At 35.1% G+C, this 27,486-nt stretch overlaps 1 protein-coding gene across 1 annotated transcript in view; it reads right to left on the bottom strand.

The window, feature by feature from the left end:
- LRPPRC (leucine rich pentatricopeptide repeat containing) overlaps positions 1 to 27,486 on the bottom strand; it is a 121,228-nt gene that overhangs the window by 36,362 nt on the left and 57,380 nt on the right. The window contains exons 23-26 of the mRNA XM_063302863.1: positions 12,778 to 12,902; positions 12,215 to 12,321; positions 4,333 to 4,401; positions 196 to 286 (exon numbers count right to left, since the gene is read on the bottom strand). Of these exons, the coding sequence (XP_063158933.1) occupies positions 196 to 286; positions 4,333 to 4,401; positions 12,215 to 12,321; positions 12,778 to 12,902 (392 nt within the window). The remainder of the gene's footprint in view (positions 1 to 195; positions 287 to 4,332; positions 4,402 to 12,214; positions 12,322 to 12,777; positions 12,903 to 27,486) is intronic.

Here is a 27,486-nt window from a genome sequence, read left to right as displayed (position 1 = left end):
AGTTCTATGCTCCTAAACTTTGTGGTTTCTACATTTTATTTTTTAATTATTGATTGTATGGATACATATCTATTTTTTCATGCTACCACCCAGTTACATTAGCTTTTGGGGGATGCTTAGACAATTTTATTCTGGTCACAGGTAAGTCTAGCTTATCAAACACTTGAAAGAATAAATTAAGACTGTTTTACTTACTGCATAATAATAACAGAGAATAATACATCTTATCTCTATCACAATCAAATAGGTTTTGAGTCAGTGCTACCATGGTTTCCAGGCTGTCACCCTTTAAAATAAAAATAGAACATATATAACATTTATATATTTTTCTGTTTACATTATTGAACATATATTACATCTGTATCTTTGGGCAATTATGCAACTTCCCCATCTGCTCTAAACCATGTTGACAAAGATGTGAAGTGCTGATGAATAGGATGATAAAACTGAATGAATGAATCCCATGTTTTCTAAATATGGACCAATGTTTTAATAATAATTTTCATAACCTATGAATTCTTATAAGAATACATGCAAACAAAAAGAACCATAAAATATTCAAAATATTATGCATAGATATTTCAAAAAGTTTACATAACTTCTGGATATTTTATTATATAACTATCTAATAAGCAATTTTCATATTTTTGCATTAATAGTATTCATATATTTGCCCCTCAAAGGATTCTCTCTTTCAATATGAATCCACTTTCATTTGCCTTTTGGTCTAATATAAAAGCAACCTTTCCAATCTCTAAATATATATGCAGATTTATCTGGGACGCTATTTGCCTTGTGGGAAAAAATGGTTGATAGCAGTTTTTAAAAAATGGGATAGCACAATGTTTACTTGAGTTCTTAAACCTACTATTGTTCACACAGTATGCAGTGCCTACAATTTTTTCTCACTTCTACACATTGTGGGGTATCAGAAATTACAAGAAAAGAAGGAAGTACTTCATTGGGCTTTTATGGAAGATACAAGAGGCATTACTTGTGGCTATCACTATCACAAATAGAGAGGAATCACCCAGGGACAAAGAACTTGAAGGAAGAAAGGAGGAGCAACTTGCTCCCCATTCCTCAAAAAAGCCTAATCATGTAAACTCTCCAAAGGGATAAAGGGAGATAGTGTGCTCCTCTTTGGCTGGGGTTTTGCGGCAGAGATAGCAATAGCTCAATGACTGAATTAACTAACAAGACTTTGTAAAAAAAGGAAAAAGAGGAAAGTGACCAGAGCAGCTGTATGTTTTGAGGGATTGTCCATTCAGCTTTGAGGAGTGAAAGGATCATCTCCTGACAGGCTAATAAGCAAGAGCTTCTGATTACCCAGCAGGAATGATTGAATGATTGGTTCCAGACAAATAATCAGAGATAGCAAGGGGATTTATTCTAGGTTTATTCCAGCCAGGTTCCAGATTCAAGGTTCTCCAAATGAGGTGACAGGAGTTTGTCAGGGGAATTTAAGTAATAGACCCAACAAATTTTCCCTCTAAGGCAAGAATTTGTACTTGGCAAACTTGAGAGCCTGACTGGGGAATAAGAATGCAAGTTTTACTATTAGTGGGTCCCTAAGAAACAAAAGTGAAAATGAACAGGGTAACTCTACCAGTGTGACTTGTAATGCTTGTGGCATGTTTGTCTTCCTGACTGAAAATAACCTGATAAATATTTGAGAAATATTGAAGAAAAAAGCAAAAAATGGGAACTTCAGTTTTAAGAATGCAAATTTTTTTCAGTTCGCAGAAAAGAATCTCTTATAACAAAAACCAACTGTGGAAGCAATTCTCTATCAATAAGACAAGTCTATTAGAACAAGTGCAGTGGATGAGAGTAACAACTAGTAGCAAGAGACTCAGAAGATGTTCAGAACTACTGAAATTCAGAGTTTTCAGACTCTTAGAAGTGAATTAGGATCTGAGTGTTCAAAAGAAGAAAAAGAAACAACGCACAAAAGGACAAGATGGCAGATCCCTAAAGGGCACAGTGGATGCAATGGCGCCCTATAAGAAGACAAAGAGGAAAATCATGGTATAGGTGATTAACTACTGTGAGGAACTGAAATAAACATATGCTGACAGGACTCACTGGCTCATGAAGTGTGCTGTCTGCCAGAAGCAAGGATCAGGGATGTGACAGAAAAACTTAATTGTCTTATTGTGTTCGTTGATAATAGTGCCTTCCTGTGAATCATGCTGAAACAAACAATATTGCCTAAGGACTTTAATAATTTTAGAAGAAAGTTCAAGACACAGAGAATTCAGGTGGTGTTTCTCTTCATCCTTCTGGTCTGTCCTGTCCTAAGCCAGGCATGCATGCATATGGAGGAGTAACTGCATGAAGCTTTATTTAGATATAGTAATTTCAGGCAGCAGCAGGCACTGCATATATATAGGAAAAGGACAGAGGCCTAAGTCACCAAGAAAGATAGTCTGGAACTGTGAGGCTGTTGTCAGGAAAGCATAAGCTCAGAATGCACTGAGGTTAGCAAAGGATGCTAGGAATAACAAAAGTCTTCTTCAGATGCTTTCAAAATAAAAATAGCCAGTATATTAGGTGCATAGTGAAGATGGCAAAATGGTGACAGGTAACAAAGAAAAGGCAGAGCTATTCAGCTCCTGCTTTTGTTCAGTCCTCTCTAACAAAAAAAGTATGTGTTCCACAAGGAAATTGTAAAGGGCAGGATGAAAGGATAGGTTGATTCTTGAGACTGACAGAAACACAGTCAGGAAATATCTCCTAACTTTTAAAGAGCTTAAACATCCAGGGTCAATCAGTCTGCTACTAATACTTGAGAAAGTCAAGAGCAGAACATAATGTTAAGAGATTGATCTGTAAACATCTTGAAAGCAATACAATAATTACTAAAAATCAGTATAGATTTGTCAATAATGAATCTTTACAGGTTAATCTTACATCATTTTTAAATCAACTATATTCCTTAATAAATTGTAGGAATGCTGAAGGCATAATATATCTTGACTTCAGCAAACCTTTGACATGTACTTCATGACACCCTGATTTATAAACTAGGTAAGTGTGGGCTGAATTGCATGACAATTCAGTGGATATATAGCTGGCTTGAAAATTATACCCAAAGAACGCACATCAAGATACTGAGGGAATGCTAATCAAATCTGCAGATAACACAAAAGCAATGGGGATAGCAAATACCGCAAGAAACATATATTTTAAAATGATCGTGACAAGTTAGAAACTGGGCTGAAAGTAACATAATAACAGACAAGGAGAAAATTTGTAATTTAGGAAACAAAAATTAAATGGACAGAATGGATGGCTTGGTAATGGTACTTGTGAAAAATTTCTTGTAACAGTAGTTGATCACAAGCTGAGTATCAACCAGCAATGTGATGTGGCTCCAAAAAAGACAGTAAATTTTACACTGCATCAATGAAGGCATATTATAAAAATCATGAAAAATAATGTTCCACTTTATTCTTGCCTTGCTGATAATTTCTAGGACTACATCCAGTTCCAGGCACCACCCCTTAAGTAGTTAAGGCAACGGGCTAGAAACCAGGAGACTGAGAGTTCTAGTCCCACCTTAGGCATGAAGGCTGGCTGGGTGACCTTGGGCCAGTCGCTCTCTCTCAGCCCAACTCACCTCACAGGTTTGTTGTTGTGGGGAAAATAGGAGGAGGAAGGAGTATTTGGTAAGTTCGCCGCCTTGAGTTATTTATAAAAATAATAAGGGCAGGATAGAAAATAAATTAAAAAAAAAAAAGATGCAGAGACACAGGAACAGATTCAGAGAATGGCAACATGGATGATTAGGGAATGAGAAATTTAAGTCCTATAAAAAGAGGGCTGGAGGAGCTGGGCATTTTTGCCTTGAAAAAAGATGGGGTGGTGGTGGAATATAGCATTCTTCAAAGAAATACCAAATACAAAAATACCTTAGTTTAAGTTACAGGAAGGGATATGCTGTCAGAAAAAGCTTTCTAACAGTAACAGCAATTCCACAGGGGAACTCCATTTCTCTGGATGTGTTCAAGAAGAGCCTAATGGCCTTCTATAGGGTTCTTGCACCCACAATTCATGTAAAGAGTAAGAGGAATAGGGGAATAGTACTCGCTACAGATAAGAAAAATAACAGAGCCTTGAAGATAATCTAAAGTACAGGAAATCAAGAATAACTAACCACAAAGCAATTACAATATTGCCATCTGGAAACCAGATTAAACAGTATTCAGTGACCACTGCAGAATGTAACCTATTTATCCCTCAATATGAATGACTTGATAGTGATATAGAATTCTTCTACTAAATCAATAATATAAACAACATTAACAAAATTAATAGTATACATACCTCATTATTTGCAATACATTGGTTTGCAAACCATTCCAATCTTTCTGGTTTTGCTCTTAAGCCAGGTGTCTGTAAAAGAAGATTTCCAAAATCCGTAAGTACTTGCTAACTTCTTCAAAACAAATTATTTACATGAATTTGTAACTCAGCTTCCTGAAAAGGAGAATACCAATTGATCACCCATTGGGCATTATAATAAAAGATTCATATTTATCCTAAATAGCAAAAACAAAATTTAATTTTTAAAAATAAAAGTTGTACATATAATTGTGCTCCAAAGTGACATTTCAAGGTAGGAAATACATATAATTAATACTATAGTTTGAAGTGCTTATCCCTTGAGATATTCTGTCCTGAAGAATAAATAGATTTGTTGTATCTAATGTTTATGTCTTTGGTCTACTGATTGCTGACTATTTTAACTGCTGTTAAAGGCTTCAATTTTGTATATACTTATTTATTGATAAGCTTCATTTAACACAAGGTAATTTGTAAGAACACACATAACTCAATTTGAAGTTGTTATTTATGCACAATACTATAATAAAATATCTGAGTTTTTAAAATTGTTTATTTATTTGTCAAATTTAGAAGGCAGCCCAACTCCATAAAGACTCTGGGCAGCATACAACTTTAAAACAGTAGGAACAATAAAACAAAGAAAAGAACAATGCACATCCAGAGGAGAAAAGGAAGATAACCTTGATCAAAATAGGCAAGAACCCTAGGCAAAGGAGGCTGAAACAATTTTTAAGCCTTGGGAAACAAGATAATAGTTGAAAGTAGCTCAGGTAGACGCCTCCCTGATTCACTGGATATAAGAAAGGGGGTTGGACATTCATTTCTACACCATTTCATGAGAACACACAAGAGAAAATAACCCAGCAAGAACTATGAAATTAACATTTTACACACTATGCCCACTGACATTAAACAGAAGAAGTATTTCACTTGAAATTGCATATAATCCCCTTTGTGATATGGCAAAAATCAGGTTCAGCATTCACCTCCAACTTTCAATATTACTTATGCTCCAAATGCCAATTATCTAAACAGCTTTAAAAGCTGAATAAGTATATGTAGCAAATCCTTCCCTCTTAAGAAATTATTGCTGCACCAATCATTGCAAGGACCACTGAATTATACAATGGCTGTTCTTGCATTTCATTTTGAAATGGAGAAGTGTTTTCACATATCCCATGTTCTCAATTATTAAGAGGACATCTAGGTCAGATTAACCAAATCTCTTGGACTTCCACAGTAGTCTGTATTTGCAGTTTATCTCTAACCATCTTACTGCATTTTCAACAATGAGTTTGACATTTCAATTATGACACTGAATTATCTATAATAAAGTATATATAACTATGTATTGCATTCTAATAAATTTTATGTTTTTGAAGTTGTAAATCATTCCAATAGAAATGATAAAGCTAAATAGATCTTTATAGATTCCCCTTCTACCTATATTTTTGCTTTTTAATCATTGGTTGTAATGTTCACAAATGTTTAATTTCTAATGGGTCAAAAGTACAGTATATTTTGCTCTATTATGACACATTTACTCCTCTGCTATTGTGTTAATCTCTCTCAACCTACCTACAGATGCATTTGTAATTATTAAGGGAGCATCTGCTTTACTGCTGATGTATACTTCATGTTTGTAAGAGAAACTGACACAAAGAAAATAAGCATTTTAATTATTTTATTGGAAGAGCAGCATGTTCACTGGCATTTCATGATTTTATTTATTCATTTATTTATTCATCAAATTTATATGGCTGCCCATCTTTTGAAAAAGTGATGATACAGTAATATATAACTTGAGGGGTCAGGAACTGAAACCTACCTTCCCCAAACAAACAGAAAACCAAATATAAAGCATGTGCTAGTAAAAGCAGCTTCTGATCATCCTGTGATAAAAATGTGTTGGCAATCTACGTACTTGATATATTTGATTCTTAGAACTCTTTGGTGTGTGTGTGTGTGTCAAAAGATCTGAAGGTTTGGTTATTTTTTGGAGAAAGTGGTAACACTCTATGTATCTGATAAAGGAAGCTGTGACTGCACTACTCATGACCTTTTAAAGTGCCATAAAATTCTTTGTTATTTTAGCCCACCAGCTGTATGAACCAGAAAATTCACTGAATGAAAATTCAAGGAACCCTTGCAAAGCTCTGCTGAGGTTGAGCCTTGCAAGGGTCGAGATGCAGAAATATTTTCCTACTCCTTCAAAATAAACGATTACCAATCCCTGACATGGAACAAAGCTTTACTAAATCTCATTTTAATTCTCTTCATGGTTTAATATGTATGCAGATATATTGAAAAAATATATTTCTAGTTCTCCCTCTCTTACACACATAAAGTCAGTTACCATGCTAAAAGCTAGTCATGTACACCCAATGGTTCTAAACATTCTGAAATCTTTATATTTCTATCCATTAATCACATCAATAATCTTAGATTATTTCTTTTTTCTTTCAAACTTCTTTATTTTACAAATAAAGTAATATTTATTTGTTTGCTTATACCATTTAGAGGCTGGGCAGCTTACAACTTTAAAAGCAATAAATAATAAAAAAGAGAGTAAGTCATAGATGTCATAACAGCTTACTATAATCTCTACCACTAAACTGAATTTTAGACGGTATACAGATTCATTACATCCAAATGTAATCTGGATGAAAAGTTGCTATAACCTTTCAATCTGACAACCCAGGAATATTCTCATGGGTTTTTTATATTAAAAACATCCAAAACCAAAAGAGATTGGTTTCTCAAAAACTGCTTGGCGTTATAATATATGTGCATGGCTACAATTTCACAATTTTTCTCTCCCTGTAAACCCAGAGTAGTTACCATCTCAGGTCTGACAATCATCAGCTGCTTTATCTTCAAATAACTCTTAAATCACTTGACCAAACATATCAAATGAATATTGTACTGAATGGATATTGTTGCCCAATAGAAGTAGCCAAAGTTAGTGCTAAAACATTAATAGGAAAGATGCTACAACAAATGTCAAAACACTGAAAGAACAACTGCTCTTAAAAAAACCACATATCTCTTAATATGTTTGAGTGTTCTTTTGAATTATTCATATTCATGAATTGCTATAGCTCTGCTATGCACATGGGCACTACAAAGTTATACATGTAAATTGATAACCTCATATCCACTGGATTTGTTTTAACAATAGATTGTTGAGAAAGCCTCAACACCTAAGTTTAAACACCACTCTAAGGCACAAGCCATGGTTTACAAACCATAATAGCTGGGTTCACGCAGCACATTAAATTAAGCCCAAACGAACCACATTTGGCTTACTATGAAACTGGCCACTGTCAGGACAAAGGAATTACAGTAATCTGAACCAGGAATAGTCACTATACTATAATCTTTTAGATCAGCCTTCTTTATCTTGGTACACTTTTAGACCAGCTCCCATTATCCCTAACCACCATGTATTTTCTGAATAGAAGATTATGAGAGCTGTAGTTTAACACATCTGGACAGTGTCAAATTGGGAAAGGACATTATAGGTCTACCTGAATGATCACATAATCATCTAAACAAAGTTTAGATAATTTAAACTATAATCTATTCCCAATGTCTGTACTTGCAAGACAAATACCAAATGAAAAAGAATTGTAGATAACTAACAAATTTCTATGAGACATAAAGGAGGGGAAATCATACTAAATACTCCTAAAACAATTATTTAATATTGCTATACATATAAGCTATCTCTCTGAAGACTTCCATATTTGTACCAGCTAGTCTGCCAAACTTGCAGCTGTAGAGTGAATTAATGTCAATGTGAATGTTCAGAATAGCTGAAAACACTGTGCTGCTAAGCCCACAGATCCCACATGATGGAGAGCAAGAAAATTAGCAATACATACAGTATTTCATCAGAACACATGGAATTAATTGTAAGAGCATATGAAAGCATTCATTGATTCAGACATTTCAAGTCATTCTGTTACGTGTTTTGGGGAGTTCTCAGGATTTGATTAAGAAGCGTAAAACACTTCTTGAGATTATTTTCTCTCCCTCTTTTATTAAGATAAACAGTGTCTACTTTCACTTTCAGCAATATTCCTTAGCAAGATTATTTATTGCTGGATAAACCAATCCTGGCTTACTTTTTTTACTGATAACGAGAGAGGAAGGAATAAAGCCAAGGCTGAGATTTAAAATGCATGAGTGAACTTTTTTCCTCTATAGAACATTATGCAACTTAAAATGTTTTCTAATGGCATATGAACGTACTCAATAATGTCAATTTAACATGTATGTACTCAAGACTCTACATATGTCTAGCTCTCTGGTTAGAGCTAATTAAATAGCTAAATCTAGCATTCTCTAGCAGGCTGTCCTGGGCTCAGTCTCTGGCTCTAAAACTTGGTCTTTACAGTCTCGCTCTTCTAATTCCTCAAACAGTCTTTGTGGTAGATAAGATTCTCATGCTGATGCCCACTCTTCTTCAGCGCACTACTCTGGATCATGCCCTGTTCTGCTTCAGCAGGATTCAAGCTCCACTTAAACTTAACTACTTCAAACTCCACTACACTTCTGTAGATCAAAATCTATTCAATCCATTTTGGGATACTAAATCGAGAAATCTTCAACAACACATGCTGCCTAGATCCATCTTAGGCTTACCAACCATTCACTGCTTCCAAGAAAGATCTTCTTCTCTCTCCTATAGGGAAATCTTTTACTAGAAACTAAGCTAATGCCTATTCTCTCTCTTCTGCTTATCAACTTACTAGATTACTTTTTTTGTTTGGATGTATGGCCATCCTTTGTGCTTCCATGACAGGTTCACAGACTGGCATGGCTTCCTACAGTCTGTCACACATTTAAAACACTTCCATAATATCTAGCTCAAATTAAAGTAGAAACACAAAATCTCAAGTCAACATTTCTATTTTCTTTTAAAATCAACATTCTGAAGCCCAACTGCCAGACAACCAAAGAAACAGCAAAGACAACACTCCCTTAAATCATTTATGTAACAATGGAAATTGTTGTGTGTACTTTTGTGTGTGTGTATGTACTTATGTGTGTATGTATGTATATGTGTGTGTATGTGTGTAAAGATATATTGCAGTTCTTGGCTATCTTGCATACATATTTGAGTGGAAATTAGGGATACTAATCTATCAAAGAAATCAATCTGTACATTTTGCCACATATCTGCTATATCTAGAGAAAATAATACAAAGGCAGTCCTACTAATACAAAGACAAGATTTGTGAAAGAGTGGAAAAACTCTTCCACCTGTGCAAATCAATACATACATAGTATTTGTGGGGTGTGATGTTGGTGGTCAAAATGAGAAATGATGTAGTGAAATTTTGCTCTAAAAATCTGGAATTAGCCACAGTTTCTGTTATACAAGTAATAGTTAAAAATAACTGTGTTATTCATAGGAAAGGGTAGAGAAGAATGGAAACCACAGTCCATAGTGAACTATCACAAGCAGCTGGTCTGTAAGTGAGAAAGCAACAGATTCACATACTTTTCCTTTCTCTCCATCCAGTCAAGATGCTGACTGGCAGATCTTAATTTAATTCTTAAATAATTCCAGTTTAGAACTTTTTCAAACCAGGAGTGTTTGCTTAAAATACAGGTAGTCCTCACTTAACACTGGTAATAGGGACCGGTAATTCCACTGTTAAGCAGCATGACTGTAAAGTGCAACATCACATGACTGCACCAACTTACGACAGCAGTTGCAGCAATTCCAATTGCCATCCTTAAGCGAATCCTGCTCAGTTGTTTGGTGCAACATCACACCATCACCATTTGCAACCTCCTGCCAGCTTTCCCATTGACTTTGCTTGTTGGAAGCCAGCAGTGTAGGTTGCAAATGGTGATCATGTGACTGCAGATGCTGTGACTGTGGTTAACTGCAAGCTGGTTGCCAAGCACCTGAATTGCAATCACATGACTGCAGGAGCGCTGCAATGGCCACAACTACAAGGGCAGATCATAAGTCTCCTCATTCAGCACTGTCATAACTTTGAACAGCCACTGAACAAGTGGTCATTAAGTGAGGACTACCTGTATGTATTCTACTTAGCATAAATAACGTATGCTTTGAATATATATGTTGAAAACCTTCTAAGAACATACGGTATATATGTATTTTAAATAAATGAGTTATGCATAGAAGATTGAACAAAATGAAAATGAAAATAGTACCACTCTATATTAAAACCTCTCACAACAGCCGCAAAGACTAAGAAATTTTAATTCAGGGAACATAAAACGAAGAGTAAGAATGTCAAATGTTTACTTTTTCTTCTGATAAGCCAACAAGAAGAAATTTAGAGAAAATAAAATTCTTTGTTTTTGCACTGTTAGGATCTGTTGAGACTCTAGTTGCTAATTCCTAAGTGAAAGAAAAAATTAAATGGGTGATTATTTAATAATAAATGGGATGAAAGAAAGCTGACAAATTGTACACTAGAGTGATAAATGACTGAAGGACTGTCAAAAGGAAAGGAAGAAAAAAAGGCACAAACACAGTAAGGGCAGACACTTCTTGTATGGACCACAACACAGACATACCAGATTTAGACATAAGAAGAACAAGGCACACAAGCAGTAATGATACAAAGAGGCATTTATCAAACAACAATAGGAAACAGTCTTCTCTAAGAAGCAACAGGTCTATCTGTTCCAGTACTCAGCATGACACAGTGGTCAGCCAGATTCTTCCGGGAAGCTTACAAGTAAAGTAGGATATGAGGGCGATTGTCTGCTTCCGCTATTGCTTCTTAGCAACTACTAATTAAGATAATGTACAACCATCAAGATTACAGGAGTGAATTTTCTCGAAATTTTTAAAGCCTGGAAAAATAATCTTTCTCTTTCTCCTTGTCAGATTGGGAGGAGGGAAAATAATCCTATTACCTATCTTAAAAGATAGGTTAAACTTTCATCAATCCTTTAATTTGTAATTAATTTTTTTTGACAATTCAAAACTAGACTTGTCAATCAGTGTGGCTTTGAGTAAAATTAACATTAATTTAGATAAAACATGTGTTATTTTTGGGCAATTATTAACAAACCATATTATAATTAAAAATATTCCTTGGAGGGTTTTTTTTCCCGTTTGCAACTGAACAGCTAAATTTCACATTTTCCAAAGATTAAAGTCTCACCTTTCCTCTCAGTAATATGCAACTAGTAAACTAATATTGAATTGGGGGAAGGAGAAGTTCAATTGATTTAGCAGTAAGCAAGCACAAGCTCTGGGGCTGCCCTTTTGACTGCCCATTTCAATAAGCAAAATTTCAATCAAGACTAGATAAAATATACTAATCCTACATTGACCAAGTTTGTCACCTACCACTCTCTATAAGCTGCTTACTATAGTAGGAGGGGAAAAAGTGCTAAATGAAAGACCAAACTACAGCAGACACTGCTGTTTGGCTGATTAACTCTTAGAGTTACAAATAAATCTACGTATAGTCTGCAGGAACTTAAATTCCAGCTCTTTAAAGAACAAATAATTGTTAGGAAAAAGGATTAGCAACTTTACACCCAGGAATGCTGATTTAATTTGTTTCACGATGTAAGATTTATATGCAAATATTATGTGTATATTTAATAGGAAATCTGACAAAGTAAAGAAACAATTTGAATATACAGGAGATTATTTCACTTCTAACCATAATTATACATATTTTAAAAAGCTGCCCAAGGTCTCCCCTGGCTCCCCACCACCCTCACCTGATTAGATTTGAGCTCTACTGAATGATAGTTACAACAAAAATAATTAATGGTTAAAAAGTTTAAATATATTCCAATTAACACTCTAAATAGCTGTATGATTAGGGTACTCTAGATATACTCCCACCTCAATGATCTTCTTGGCTTCTTTGTATTTTCCAGTTGCCACAAAGGCAAAGAAGAGATCGAACATCATTCCCATTTGTCTTCTCTCTTCAGTGAGAAAGTCGACAACTGTAAGAATTATTAAAAAACTCATTGGGCTAACCATTAACAACAGAAAAAAGCAGGTGGTGAAGTAAATAGTCATGTCAAGGAACACTCAAGAGATAGGGTAAGTTATATGGCTGCTTGAAGTTTTTTATTCAAATGCAATTTACAGGTCTCTTGTATTGGTAAAACAAAGTACAATCAAGCTTGAAAAGCACAAAATTAAACCATGACTAAATGGTCACAAATCAATTAGAAATCACCAAATCAATTATTTTTATGACAAAGAAAGGCTATGTAACATGTAGAGGTATTAGGAGACCTATGAGAACTTGTTCAAAAATACAATAAAATGTTTCCTAATATTACAGAATATTATTTGAAGCTGCAATAACAAACATTCCTGACACTGTATTTGGTAAAAAAGCTGCATTCTGAAACAACAGAACAAAACAGAAATTCTTAATAGAAGCGACTAACCTTTCTTCATTGTTTCAGTGTCCCCCTTCTCTATTAATCTGCACAAGATATCATGAAGTCTAGGCAGAGCACCATATTTCCTATAGCAGTCAAATAACACTTCCACAGCTGTTGATACGTCGTCCCTTAAAAGAAAATCCACCAAAAGATTTTAGTAGGAAAGGGGGAAAAAAACAAATCTTTAAACAGTAATTTGAATATCCTAGTGTAATTCTTAGAGTAATAGTTCTTTTCAAAATGCACACATACTATACCATTTTCTTTTCTAATACTATCTCCTGTAATACATCTATTGTACAGTTCTGGACATTCATATACTGTAGTTATTAAAACCTGATTTTGTTCATTTACTGATTATAAATTTAAAAGACAACTTAAATGTGCTAACCAAGTAATGTACATTACTGAAGAATCATGACCTGGTAGTTCTATCATACAGAAATATCAACACTCAGCTGCTAACTATGAACTTGGATCTTAACTAAGCAGCACAGTGGGATGAGCTGACACATAGGAACTAAGCATATTTTTCCTTATTAACTGTGAATCCTGATAATACGTATATGCCCATAACAGAAACACCTTTGGTCTAATTTATGACTCCCTTAGTTAATAAATAAGTGGATGAGGGTGATGATGATATATTTGGTACATTAATTCAAAATTTAGTGAAAATTAATAGAAATGTTAAAGGCATCTTCAATAGCAACTTCTAGCAGTTAATTGCTGATATTTGTTGTATTAGGTAACTATAGAACATTTTGAGAGATTGAAAATTCAGCATGTCATGTTTTATTATGAAACAAGACTGTGTTACACAACTTCATAAGCAATATTTTTTCTTTAAAAGTTATTCATTTCAACATTCCCCATGAATTACTGTTTTTAAAAGATTGCTTAAATTTTGTAAAGATTAAAGCAAAAGTAATTACAAATGTACAAGACATAGTGATTTTACTCCAGTCCATATGAAATTGTAAATAACCTAGCTTGTTGGATCTCTACCTTACCCCTTTTTACTGAGCCCTATTTACAGAACATTGTCTGGCACCCCACAGAGTAATTTGAATTATTGTCATTTGGGGTGAAGACTAAATTACAGGTTAATTTCAAAACTGCAGGAGGATGATGCAAACTAGATTACTGTCATACAAAAGAAATACTATGGTAGCTACCACAGATGGATATAAAGCTTAATATAATCAGTGTTTTCTTCTTCTCCGGATGAAAGTTCAGTTAACACACATAGAAACAGCTTGGAAACTCCTCCCAACAATTCTCTCTGGGGTGCAAATTTATACATTCAAGTTCTCTCTGTTTATGTGCAGCTTCTGACAGACACTCTGAAAAGAGCAACAGCATCATCTCAGCTGCTTTCCCACAGTATTAAATTGATTGTTTAGGTCAAAGCTATCAATAAATGAATGAATAATTGGAATGCCAACCAAACAGACACATTAATAGTGTACATGGGCTCTAAATATATCGAAGATATCTAGCCTGTGTTTGTAAAATAAGAAATGAATGAGAGGTAAAAGGGTTATAAGTACTAGCGAAATAAAACAAGTTTATGCACCTATAAAGATTACATTTCTAAACTGTCATCTTGACTTAACATCTGGACAGCATTAGAAGGACATCTAATGTTCAGCTTCAAGATTGCCAAATGAGGGTTATCTAACCACATTTACAAAATTAATCACATATTGAGCAGAAAACTCTGAAATTAAAAGTGCCACACATGCTATGAGATGTTCTTACCCTCCACAGTCCTGATTTTCCCCAAGTAACAGCTGCAGAAGAAATATCCTAACAGAACCTGATGCAGCATGAGAAACTTCTCAGTGTGAGAGAATTGGTAATTTGGCTCTTTAAAAAAAAAGCAGCAACAATCTAGTTATTCACAGAGATATGTTCAATGAGTCACTCTGAGTCCAAGCCAAGATTTGTATGTACTACAAAAATTAAAAGGAACCATAAGAACCCAGCTTCAACCAAAGTAGTGCTCTACGGTTACGCAACTGCCTTTTTAAAGAATACCTTTCAAAAACAGACTTGCTAAATCAACCACCCTATTGAGCTTTTTCTTTTTTATACATAATTCTTATTAAAGATTTTTTTCAGAGAATAAAAAATACAAATTTTGAAAGAAAAAAGGAAAATAATAAATAAGTTTTAAAAAGTGCAAAGAAAGAAACCGAGAAGAGAAAGAAAAGAGGAGAGGAGGAGAGGGGAGGAGCAGTTTCTGATCTCCTTAACAGCAGTTACAAGTACATTTATATTTTACCCTGTCTCTCTAAGGTTACAACATAATTTATTCTGATGGTTTTAATCACTTGTTGTAAACCGCCCAGAGGCCTCCGACGGGAGGAGATGGGTGGGGATAAATTAGATAGATAAATAAATAAATAAATTCCTTCTTTCCCTTTCTAATTTTCAACCCATAAATCACAAGTTCATTGTTTCTTTTTTGAGCAAAAAGTCCATAAGGGGTTTCCAATTACTAATAAATGTAGTTATTGTCCTTCTTCTAATCATACAAGTCAATTTTGCCATCTGCTAATTCTGACGTCTGTACCAGCCATACCTCCATTGTGGGTGTTTCAGAGTCTTTCCATCTTCATGCATATAATAATCTTGCAGCAGTTACATTTCAAAACAATGTTTCATAACTCTTTTCTAATTGTCTATCTGTTAGCCTCAACAAGAAAAGTTCTGGTTTCAACTGAATATTAATCTTTAAAATTCTTTATATCACTGTGTATATTTGAACCCAACATTTTCTGGCTTTTTTGCAAGTCCACTAGGTAAAGGTAAAGGTTTCCCTTGACGTAAAGTCCAGTCGAGTCCGACTCTAGGGGGCGGTGCTCATCTCCGTTTCTAAGCCTTGGAGCCGGCGTTGTCCATAGGACACTTCCGGGTCATGTGGCCAGCATGACGACACGGAACGCCGTTACCTTCCCGCTGAAGCGGTACCTATTGATCTACTCACATTTGCATGTTTTCGAACTGCTAGGTGAGCAGGAGCTGGGATTAACAACGGGAGCTCACCCCACCGCGCGGTTTCGAACTGCCGACCTTCCGATCGACAGCTCAGCGGTTTAACCCGCAGCGCCACCGCGTCCCTCCGCAAGTCCACTAGGCATGATAAAATGACCCTTCATGTTTTTTATATTTCCAGCATCAATTTAAAGTACCTTTATACATTCTAGATAATTTTTCTGGTACATCATTTTATAAACGCTCTCTTAAATTATAGCATAATGTAAATTTCAGTCCTTTCAGCCACATATTTTCCCACTATTCCATCAGTATATTATGCCCAAAGTTCTTAGCCCATTTTTTCATACACACGTTTACTTGTTTTTCCATTTCAAATTTCAACAAAAGTTTATACATTTTAGCAATCACATGTTCATAATTTATACACAGTTCCATTTAAAATTCTGTCTTGTGCTGTTCAGTTCCTTGAACAATAAAATGTCCTGTTATCTACCTTAACTCTTTCTCTCAAGTGTGCATATGAAAACCATTGAAAACTAAGTCCCTCTGCAGGCAATTGATCTCTTGATTTCATCTTATATTCTTCATACTCGTGTAACAACTCTCTATATCATCTATACCATCTCTCTTTGCCTGCTGTTTCTTTTTTATAAAATGTTCCTTGTGTTGAGACCCATAAAGGCATTTTCAGGCACAATCTGAGTTTATATCTATTCCATATTCTCAATATGGCACTTCTAATATAGTGATTTTTAAAAGCTCATTAATCTTAACTTTATTGCACTATAGAAAGCTGTGCCATCCAAACCTCAGGTCGTACTCTTCTAGTTCTAAGATTCTCTTATTTCTCAGCAGCACCCACTCCTTCATTCAAACCAAGCAGCAGACTGCAAAATATAATTTCAAATTGGCAGTCCCAGTCCTCAACCCTTTGCACCTTGGAGGATTTTATATTTAACCCTTGCCATACAAACCTAGATATATCTTTCTGCCATTGCTTAAATGATACATCACTTGTCAAAACAGGTATTGTTTGAAACAAAAACATCATTCTAGGCAATACATTCATTTTTATCATAGATATTCTCCCTAACAATGAGAATTGTGATTTCTCCCATCTTAGCATATGCTTAATTTCATTCCATGTCTTAACATAATTGTTCTGAAATAACATACAATTCATATTAGTCACAGTAACAGCCAAGTATTCCACTTTTTTCTCACTCTTAAAACCAGTTCTTCCATCAATGGTTTTTTCTCTTCCATTCTGCTTGTTAACATTTTCATCTTCTCATTATTAATTTTAAAATTAATAAATTTTATTTATTAATTTTGGATTTAACATTTAAATCCATTAATTTTAAATCCAGCTAATGCACCAAAATCCTTTAATTTTTCCAACTATTCCTTCCAAAGGATTTTCCAGAATTATCACCAAATATCGGTAAATGCCTGTAATTTATATGTTTTCTCTTTTAATCCTCACTCCAACGATTTTCTTGTCTTATGTCTCTATTCAGTATTTCCAGAGCTAAGATGAATGACAGTGGTAACAAGGGGCATCCTCATCTTGTCCCTTTTTATACCTCACAAATTTTGTTAATTCTCCATTTACAATTATCTGTGCCTTTTGCAAAGTATAAATCGATTTTACCTATTTAATAAAATTCTCACCAAAGTCCATATCTTCCTAAATTTTAAACAAGAAAGTCCAGTTCAAACTGTCAAAGGCCTTTTCTGCATCTAGAAAGATCAATGAAGTTTGTTTTTCATTATGTTGTTCTAAATATTCCAAAATGTCCAATACATTTCTAATATTATCTTCCAACTGTCTTTGGGCTCAAAACACACATTGATCTTTATGAATAAAGTTCTGTAAAACCATTTTGATCCAAATGGCTAAAATCATCGTAAATAACTTATAGTCATTATTCAATGATATCAGGCAGTAATTTTTGGGGGGAAAGTCAAATCTTGGCCTTCTTTAGGTATTAATGCTATATTAGCCTCTATCCAGCAACAGGTATCTTTCCACTCTGTAAAATAGAGTTCATCATTTTTTGCAAAGGTGGTAGTAATTTATCCTCAAAGTATTTATAATAAGAGGCTGCTAGGCCATTTCCCTATTTTAGCCTTTTTTATGGCTATACAAACTTCCCTATTGTTATAGGCCCATTCATTATTTGTTTCTGTTTTTCTGTAATCTGTGGTAAATTTTGTTTCTTTAAGAATTCATCAACTTTTGCCAGGGGAATTTCTTCTCCTTTATATAGTTTAGAATAATATTGATGAAATATTTTTTGCATATTTAGGTTGTCTGTTATATAGTGTTTCCATCTTGTAATTTTAACATCATTTTTTATCTCTTTTTCTTTAAATTTGTATGCCAACCATTTCCATGGCTTGTTTGCAAATTCACTTTTTGTTTGGCATAATTCATTTTTACATTTTTACTCTTATTGTTAGTTAGCTGCCACTGTAAACATTTAATTTGTTGAGAAGTTGCTTTCTTTTCTGGAGATTTCTTTAGTTCTTCGATTTTTATCTCATCTAGAATTTCCTGTGATTTGTCTCTTCTTTTTTGAGTTTGCCATTACGTTGTATAAAATGTCCTCTCATGTAGGCCTTACTTGCATCACAAACTATCATTATATCTATACCTTTATCAAGATTATTTCAAAAAATCCTTTTAACTTCTTTTTACAATCTTCTACTATTATTTCTTTTTGTAACGTTTCATTCGACTTCCATCTAAAGGAACTAGTTTTCCTTTTAAATGCTAGAGTCACTGGATTATGATCTAAAAAAGTCTTTGGCAATATCTCCACTTTATGAACACCAGTAGCCAAATTCTTAGAAATCCAAAACAGATTGATTCTTGAAAAAGACCTATGTCTTTCAGAAAAGCAAGTATATTCTTTTAAGTCACCATTTTTGTCTCTCCATACATCTATAAGCTCTAAATTGTCTATCATATCAAAAAAGACTTTGGGCAGTTTACCTTGTGTTGTTTTAATATATTTCTCAGAGTTTCTATCTTTTTGTGGGCAGATTGCTCTGTTCCAGTCTCCCATTAGGTACCAATTTTCTTATGGTAAGTCCAGTAATTTATCTATTAAGTCCTTAATAAAATGTTCTTTATCTTCATTTGGGGCATACATTCCTAATATCAAAGTCTTAGCCCCATGTAAATTAACTTCAACCTACATAACTACCATAGTCATCAGTCAATACCAATTCTGATAGTAATTGAGGGTTTACATACAAAACAATTCTATTTCCCTTTTTAATTCCTGCTGAAATAAACTCTTTGCCTAACTTTTATAAATCAAGTATTTTTATCCTTTTTTCTAATATGTGTTTCTTGTAACAGATTGCATCTTGTTTCAATTTATTCAAATAAAATAGTTCTCTTTTTTGAGGAACATTGACTCCATTTATGTTCCCTGTTATACATTTAAATTCCATAGTTATGCCAAGTTATAAATGGACAAGGGAGACAGTTTGAATTCAAAGAATTAACAGTTTGATGAAAGTGCTTTTAATAGTACTTGGAATCAGACCATACCTTTGTGGAAATGTTGATTGTTTAACATCAAAGGGAAAAGACTATTGATCGATTTTACAAAACAAAGAGATAGATGTAATATGAGACAGACTGTGTGACTAGAACTACGGAGTGCCAGATCAGACTAAAGCAGCCTTTCTCAACCTTTTGACCTTGGAGGAAGACCTGAAATATTTTTCAGGCCTTGGGGAACCCCTGCACATTCAGGCTCAAATATAGGCCAGAAGTTACAAAATTATTATATTCGTTTTATGCGTAGGCCTGTATATATGCCTTAATAGTGTTCTTAAACTAAAGAACGAAATGTACCTCTTTCATGTGAAGTTGCCCAAATTTGAAATAAACTGTGATCTCCTAGGGAACCCCTAGTGAACTCTCGCGGAACCCTAGGGTTCCACAGAACCCTGGTTGAGAAACCCTGGGCTAAAGCCTTAGGAACACAGAAAAGGCGAAACAGGAGAGAGAGAGGCACCTGTTTTTTATTTCTATTTCTGAACTGACTCACTTTTGCTTTTGGATTTCAAACAAGAATGGCAACTACTAGAAAGGCAGCTAAAATTGGTGAAGGCAGGACAGGGTTGCTGCCTTCACCAAGTTACTCCAGAGATAATTGCAAAAAATGTTTGAAGAGATGGGAAGGAAAAGTATCTGAAGTCGTCAAATCTGTTAAAAGTGATCTGGCTGCATTTGCAGGGAGAATGGAAGAAAGATTTGTAAAACAAATAGTTGAAAAAGTGGAAATTTTAGAAAGTAAAAAGAAATTATTAAATAGAGATATGGGAAAGGATTTGGATAATCTGGCTCTATTGGAATTGAGAAAAAAAGAACCCTACAGAGCTTTTTCACAAATTACATAAAGTGGTCATGTGGATGGTCACCTGAGTTTCCCACCACAGCAGTTTGCATATTCAAAGTGAGTTCTTCTGATACTAAATTGATCAGTCAATCCAGAACCCCCATGGCAAGAGCATAACTCCTAAGAAAAATAGGTGAAATACAGAAAATACTACTACTGCTATTAATGTCTGCAATGAAAATACCCATATAAAAGCATATACAATGCTTACTGATTTAAAATGCAATTACATCGTCCTGTAAAGAAACTATTTAAGTGCACTGGATCATTGTGTGGTTTTACGTATATATATGCATCCTATGCACACTGAGCAATCCTATGATTTGGGTGGCATATACAGTAATAATAAAAAGAAGCATCCATCAAAATACGTTATAAAGAAAACAAAATTAAAACACAGTTAAATTATGGCCACAGCAGTAACAATAGCAACAAGAAGATGGTTGCCAAAGTGCTGTGCTAGATAGCAAATGCTTATTACAGAAAGATTTTTAACATCTTCTTGAATCCTGGAGTGCCAGGGACACCACTGGGGGCAGCATATTACAGAGTGATGGGGCAACCACTTACATGGCCTGTCTTCTGGCCTACAGTTGACTTGCCTCAGGCCAAGGCAGAACTTTTAGCAGAGCCTCTCTAAAGATCTTGACTGCGCAGGCAGAATCATGCTCAATAACACTTAGTCATACATAGAGGCTATTTTACCTCTGAGTACAAATCTTCCACAACAGATCTTTGGAAATGCAGCTATTATACAGAAATTAGTACAATAGTAAGAAATTTCCCAGTACAAACCACACTGAAATGTGAATGCTAGAGAAAAACTGTTTTTAGAAGAAAATTTCCCATTGGACTATGCCCCTCAGCTTTCAAAAACAGATAGCTTTCTACTTTTGATATCGCTGATCTAAAAGTTACTTTTAGTGTGTTGCTTCAAGAGCATATAATCAGATTCTATTAACCTGGAAGCATACAGAATTGCAGCAAATTGTCTGTAATTATTTTTTAAAAGAAAAGCTGAGCAGTCCCAAACAATTTAACAAATGATAAACAAGGTAGTTCACCTAATGTGCTATTCAACTGAAATACAGTCTAACTCTGGAGGTGAGGGAGCATCAATGTGGCACACCACCAAATTCTTTATAATTTGATAATTAAAACAAACAAAAAAAGAACAGTAAAATGCTCCAAAAGCTTCTTACCATCTGAGGGAAAGAGCACCATTAAAACTGTTAATGCTGATGAGTTTAAGTATAAAGAAGTGCCCACTAAGGAAAAAAAAAATCTAACTTTCATATCAAAACAGAAATCCAAAATAAATGAGGATTACGGAAGGAATAAAAAAATAAAATGACAAATACTATTGTGTCTTCCTAAAAATCTGTGACATGAGCATACTTCAAAAACTATGTACCAACATTCCAAAAACTATATACCATTTCTGGTTATCTAATTTTAGACATACATAGAACTGTGAAAAGTGCAAAAAAAAAAGGTATGCAAAATTATTAAAAGGCTAAAATTATCTCATACATTAAATAAAATCATACTTTGAAAGGATCAATTTTCTCCAAATATAAAAACTTATGAAAGTAGATGATGGGAGACTCTAGATAGATTAAAAAGCACTTTCTAGCACATAACCTTTAGAAATCGCTACCGCCAACTATAATGATGTCCACCAAGTTGAACAATTACCAGCTGTGACAACAGTCATTACCTTTAGTAAAGGACACAGTAAGCCTCTTTATACTAACTGCTGAGGAACTTAACTGGGAGGATGCTACTGAATTTTTGTTGTTCTACTTGGGTGTGGAATTCCCACTCGTATATGGCTGGCCTTTCTGTAAAAAGAATGCCAGATTAAACAAGCGTTTGATCTGATCCAGCATGGCGCTTCACCGGTGCCACATTACCAGATAACTGTATTTTCCAATGGTGAAATCTTAATATAGATCAAATTGCACTTTTTATTCCATGAGCATAGTCCTGCAATTGTTCTTAATATTGTTTATGCAAAAGCTAGAACATTTTGCTATTCAGAGATACAGTGCTACTTTTCTTTAAACAAATCTGTTTCATTCTTACTTGCATATCTGCCAGAATTCCAGCAACATTTTAGTTCCAGAAGTACAGTGTCATAACTGTCCTAAGAGCTCTATTCTACAATATGCTATAAGATTGTATTTATATATAAACTTATATATACACACACACACACACACGTACATACACACACACAATTATATTTATATATAATATGTGATTATATTCATATATAATGTGATATATAGATATATATATGTATATGTATATATATGGCTTCTGCCTAAATAAATATGCAGTTCAGATATGTTCTATTAGATTAGGGATTAATTTCTCATTCATATATTTAACTGAAAACTGAGTTAATTCATGATTAAGCACATTTGTTTCTTTTGCAACTCTGAATCTTAAGAGGAACTAACGTAATTATGAAATTAGTTCATTTCATTAATTGTGAACATTCTAACATTAGAAATTATCTGTGCAAATTAGAAATTATTTATTTGTGAATTACAACTATATGCTTGGTTCCTTTCTTTTTTTACCTCTTCTAGTTTTAATTTATAATAAATGTTAATGTTGAAAGATTTGTCATCTATCAACTTCAGCTTTTTAGTTGGTATATAAAAATCTGTACTAACCAAGGAGACTACTTGATAAAAAAGCAAAATAAGAATCTAAATATTGATTTTAATTGGAATGAAGTGTTTCAGTGTTCTGCAAAGCATATTAGTGAAGTGGCAATTTACCTAAGAGTATTACTAATTGGAATGCTCTCAAACCAGAAATCACTAGAGAGAAAGGAAGGGAAAAGAGGGGGAAAAGGGACTTTGAAGAAAAAAAAAGAATGACAAAAACCAAATTCCTCTGTGAATCTAAAGCAGAAGTTAGTATGGAAGGAAATCAATTCAGGAAGGTACAATCAGCTTAAAAAATTATTCTGTTAAGAGAACAGGGCTCTTAAAAGAGCTATATGTCTCCCTCCCCCTTGTTCATCAGCTTTAAGGAGGAATCTTCAAGGAGACTCATGTTGCAATTACAACTAATCCTCCCCAAAAAATTAACTGTGTTGAAGGCTTTGTAATTTCCCTAGGTACAATTTAGCTGTCACTTACTTTAAAATTTACTCAAACATGAATTCCGAACAGCACTAACTTCACATGTCAAGTGCTTTCCAGCCAATTGAGTCTAAACTGGAAGTCAGTGTTAAACAACTGAATGATTAGACAAGATAGCTCATTTCCCTACTCTTTTGTTCAGAATAAAATGCCACATTTACATTATCAGGCTCAACAGGATTTTCTGACAGAGGGAGAAAAAAATCCCAGTGAACACTGTCCGTACTAAATGCATGAAGCCTGTCATTTACTAATCAGCCTTCAAAAAGTAATAGCAATGAATGTAACTTAATTACGACCCAATGATCCTTGACGAAAAATCATCTTATCACTGTTCTGTTCCCCTAGGACAAATGAACCACTTTTGTCCTTTGGTACTAAGGACTTAAAATTCTTAATTGCAATAATGGAGTAAGAGAGACAAACCTTTGCTTCACTCTCTCTCTCTTTCTCTCTCTTTTTTTTTTGAAGTGTGTTGGAGAGGTAGAAAACAATCCATAAATAATGTAGACATTTGAAATAAATATAACAAGAGCTGCTAAGGGTGGTGTATGTATAGATTTCTCCATACCATTAGGAAAATCAGTAATTTGGGGTGGGGGATGTACCTTGAAAATTAAGGCAGCCTAAGCCAGGATAATTACATTTAATTTCTTACCCTCAGTTCAAATCTGTTTCAAAAAGAAACTGCTATGGGCTTTGTCCAAGCACCGTAGCATAAATTATTCCATCAATTACTGGAGTGGCCAGAAGAATTTAACTGTGAGTGGGAGCCAACTGTAATTAAATGATATGCCATCAGGTAACAGTGTTCCCAAACCAAACTGCAAGAGTTAAGTAAGTTTTCCTATAACTTAACCAGAAGGTTTATATTTTAACAGAGAGGTATATTTTTCTCATCTTTAACTACATCCAAGAAAAAGTTCCATAAGAAAAGCTGAACTGAAATTAGTAATGTCATTTCAAGACTATTTTCTGTACTATTGAAACACACATACCCATACCATTTTGTCAATGACTAGGGAGCAGTTCATTTATGCATTTATACTGCTTTCTCTCTCAATCAGTGCTTCAGTGTTACTGACATGCAGCCAAATCTGACTGGCTATTTAGCATCACAATGTCATCTCATTCACAATATCATCACTGACTGGTTGGGATCACTCCCATGACTGATCCAGAAAACAGGGTTCTTACTTTCAGATTGGCTTCATGTTACCTGAGTGGTATCATCATCATGTTACAAAACCTTGCTGCCTGTGAGCTTTCATAAAAACTCTTGTAACAGCTCAGAAAAAAATGCTATAAATAGTATCAATATATTCAGTCGAAGAGGGAGAGGTCAGCAGGAATTTTACAAGGTCAGGAATGCCAAATAAAATTAAAATGTTATGTATCATTTTTAAAAGGTTTTTAAAAACTGGTCAAAATTTTATGAAATATTATATAAGAAATACAATGAAATTTCCATAAGATCTTATGAAATTATAGCCTTTTTTTAAAAATGGAGGTAAGACATGCTGCAGAAAGACAGTTTGGTGTAGTGGTTAAGGCATTAGGCTAGAAACCGGGAGACTGGGAGTTCTAGTTCCATCTAAGACAGCTGGGTGACCTTGGGCCAGTCACTCTCTCTCAGCCCTAGAAAGGAGGCAATGGCAAATCACTTCTGAAAAACCTTGCCAAGAAAACCGCAGGGACTTCTCCAGGCAGTCTCCAAGAATCAGACAGGATTGAATGGATTTAAAAAAAAAAAAAGGCTGTGCTGCAGGACATGAAGTAGCCTGATCATGCACTAATATTTTCAATGGAAGTCCTCACCAGAGTATCTTCAGCAGGATGAAACTGGCCATGAATGAGAGTCCTTCCTTATTTTTTGGGACACTCTCCTCTAAGCTAATGTGTTTGGACATCTGATTATTTGCTCAACCATTTTAAAGTGACATTTTATCTCTGTTTCATATATTTGCAGTTGTATCGCCTCTCAGTTCACTATATGAAGATAGCTCTTCTCCATTTTACACACACGTGTATATATACACACACACACATATATACATATACATACACACCTTTTATTTGCCATTTTGGAACTCATTTGAAGAATGACAGTTTAGAAATATATTTAGATAAATACCAAAATGTGTGATGTGAGTGTCAGATGTCCTGACAAAATAAAAAGATTTTTGCCTGGCTCCAAATAACACACTTGACTATAGGAGAGCTTTCCTAGGATTGCCACAACGCTCTCTGGATGTCACTGACCTTACTTCAGAAAATGTAGGAACCGAAAGTAGGGATTTTTTTTAACAATGAGACCAGTCATGAAGTAATCTCATAAGACATAGAGTAATAGACATTCACTTACACATTTTAAAAGTTTTACCATTTCTCTGTGGTAAACTAAATTATACACACTACCATAGAGCAGCATGAGCTACTGAGAAATGAAGCTGCCACATTTATCTGGCATCCTGAGGAAACTGAATGCACACTTATATGTACATGTATGACTAGTAAAATGATCTTAGCAAATGTTCAGAGAGGCAGTATATAACAGAGAAATGGCAGCAGCGGTGTTTTTTCAATGCACATGTTCTCCTTGATAGAGCCCCTGTTTTTGGATTTTAGACAGCCTAAGAACAGGAATGAGAGCCAGCCTGGCGTAGTGGTTAAGGCACCAGAATAAAAACTGGGAGTCCATGAGTTCTAGTCCTGCCTTAGGCATTAAGCCAGTTGGGTGACCTTGGGCCAGTCACTCTCTCTCAGTCCTAGGACGGAAACAATGGCAAACCACTTCCAAAAAACAGATTTCCCCCCATCACAACTTCATTCAAGTTCATAGGAATGTTAAACTTTACTATAGAAGTAAATCATGGTCTGGCACTTATGCCCCCTTATGGCATACTCTGCGACTGTATTCTAGAATGTGGTAGATCTGATCTTATCACCCTGGGACATAGGAAGATAATATTCTCCAGACAAAACTCATGGGCAAAAATTCTATTTGTGGTTTGTTACCAACATAAAAAAACCCTATTGTGATTAGATTTTATCTTTGGTTATTATTTATTTATTAAACAGATTTATATAGCCACCCAACTCACACACAGTGACCCCGGGTGGCTTACGAGATTAAAATACAAATACAAAAAAAACCCCAATACCCACCCCCCATGGTGGCAACACACACACTCAAACAACCACTTGATCGGCTCCAAATCAACCTGAAACCCTGCTGACAAAACAATGCTTTCAGGGCCTTCTGGAAAAGGAGCAAGGTGGAGGCCCATCTTATCTCTGGGGGAATGGTGTTCCATAAGGAGGAAGCTACCACGGAGAAGGCCCTTTTTCTTGGTCCCACTAGATGAACTTCCTTCACTGATGGGACCCGCATCTGGTGGGTAGGGGGATGAGGCAGTCCTTCAAATACCCTGGCCCCAAGCCATGCAGGACTTTAAAGGTAATAACCAGCACCTTGAATTGGACCCAGAAGCAAGTTGGCAACCAATGCAGCTCCTGCAAAAGTGGTGACACATGCGCAAATCTAGGCTTGTACCAAACTGTGCAGGCTGCTGCATTTTAAACCAACTGAAGCTTCTGGATACTCTTCAAGGACATCCCCATATACAGCATGTTACAATAGTCCAAATGAGAGGTGACTAGGGTGTAGGTGACTGTGAGAAGGCATGCAGGTCCAGGAATGGGTGTAACTGGTGCGTGGCTAAATTCAAGCAATAAATAAAATAAATAAATAAAATAACTCGAAGTTGTGCAAAGGCCCTCCTGGCCACGACTGCTACCTGCTCCTCAAGCAGGAGTCGTGAGGCCACGAGAACCCCCAGATTATGTACTAGGTCTGTCTGGGGCAGCACAACCCCATCCAAGACCAGAGATGATAATTCTCTGGAAACCAAAGAGCCCCGAACCCAAAGCCACTCCATCTTGCCAGGGTTCACTTTCAGCCTATTGTTCCTTATCCAGACCTCAACAGCCTCCAGGCACGGAGAAAGGGCAGTCGCAGCATTGCCTAATCCACCATGGGCGGAGATGTACGAGTATCATCTGCATACTGATGATATCTCACCCCATGGTGATGGATGATCTCAGCTGCTTCATGC

This window comes from Candoia aspera, chromosome 1 (genome assembly GCF_035149785.1).
Source record: "Candoia aspera isolate rCanAsp1 chromosome 1, rCanAsp1.hap2, whole genome shotgun sequence".
Taxonomy (NCBI): Eukaryota; Metazoa; Chordata; class Lepidosauria; order Squamata; family Boidae; genus Candoia; species Candoia aspera.
This window is presented reverse-complemented; position numbering and strand designations above follow the sequence as displayed.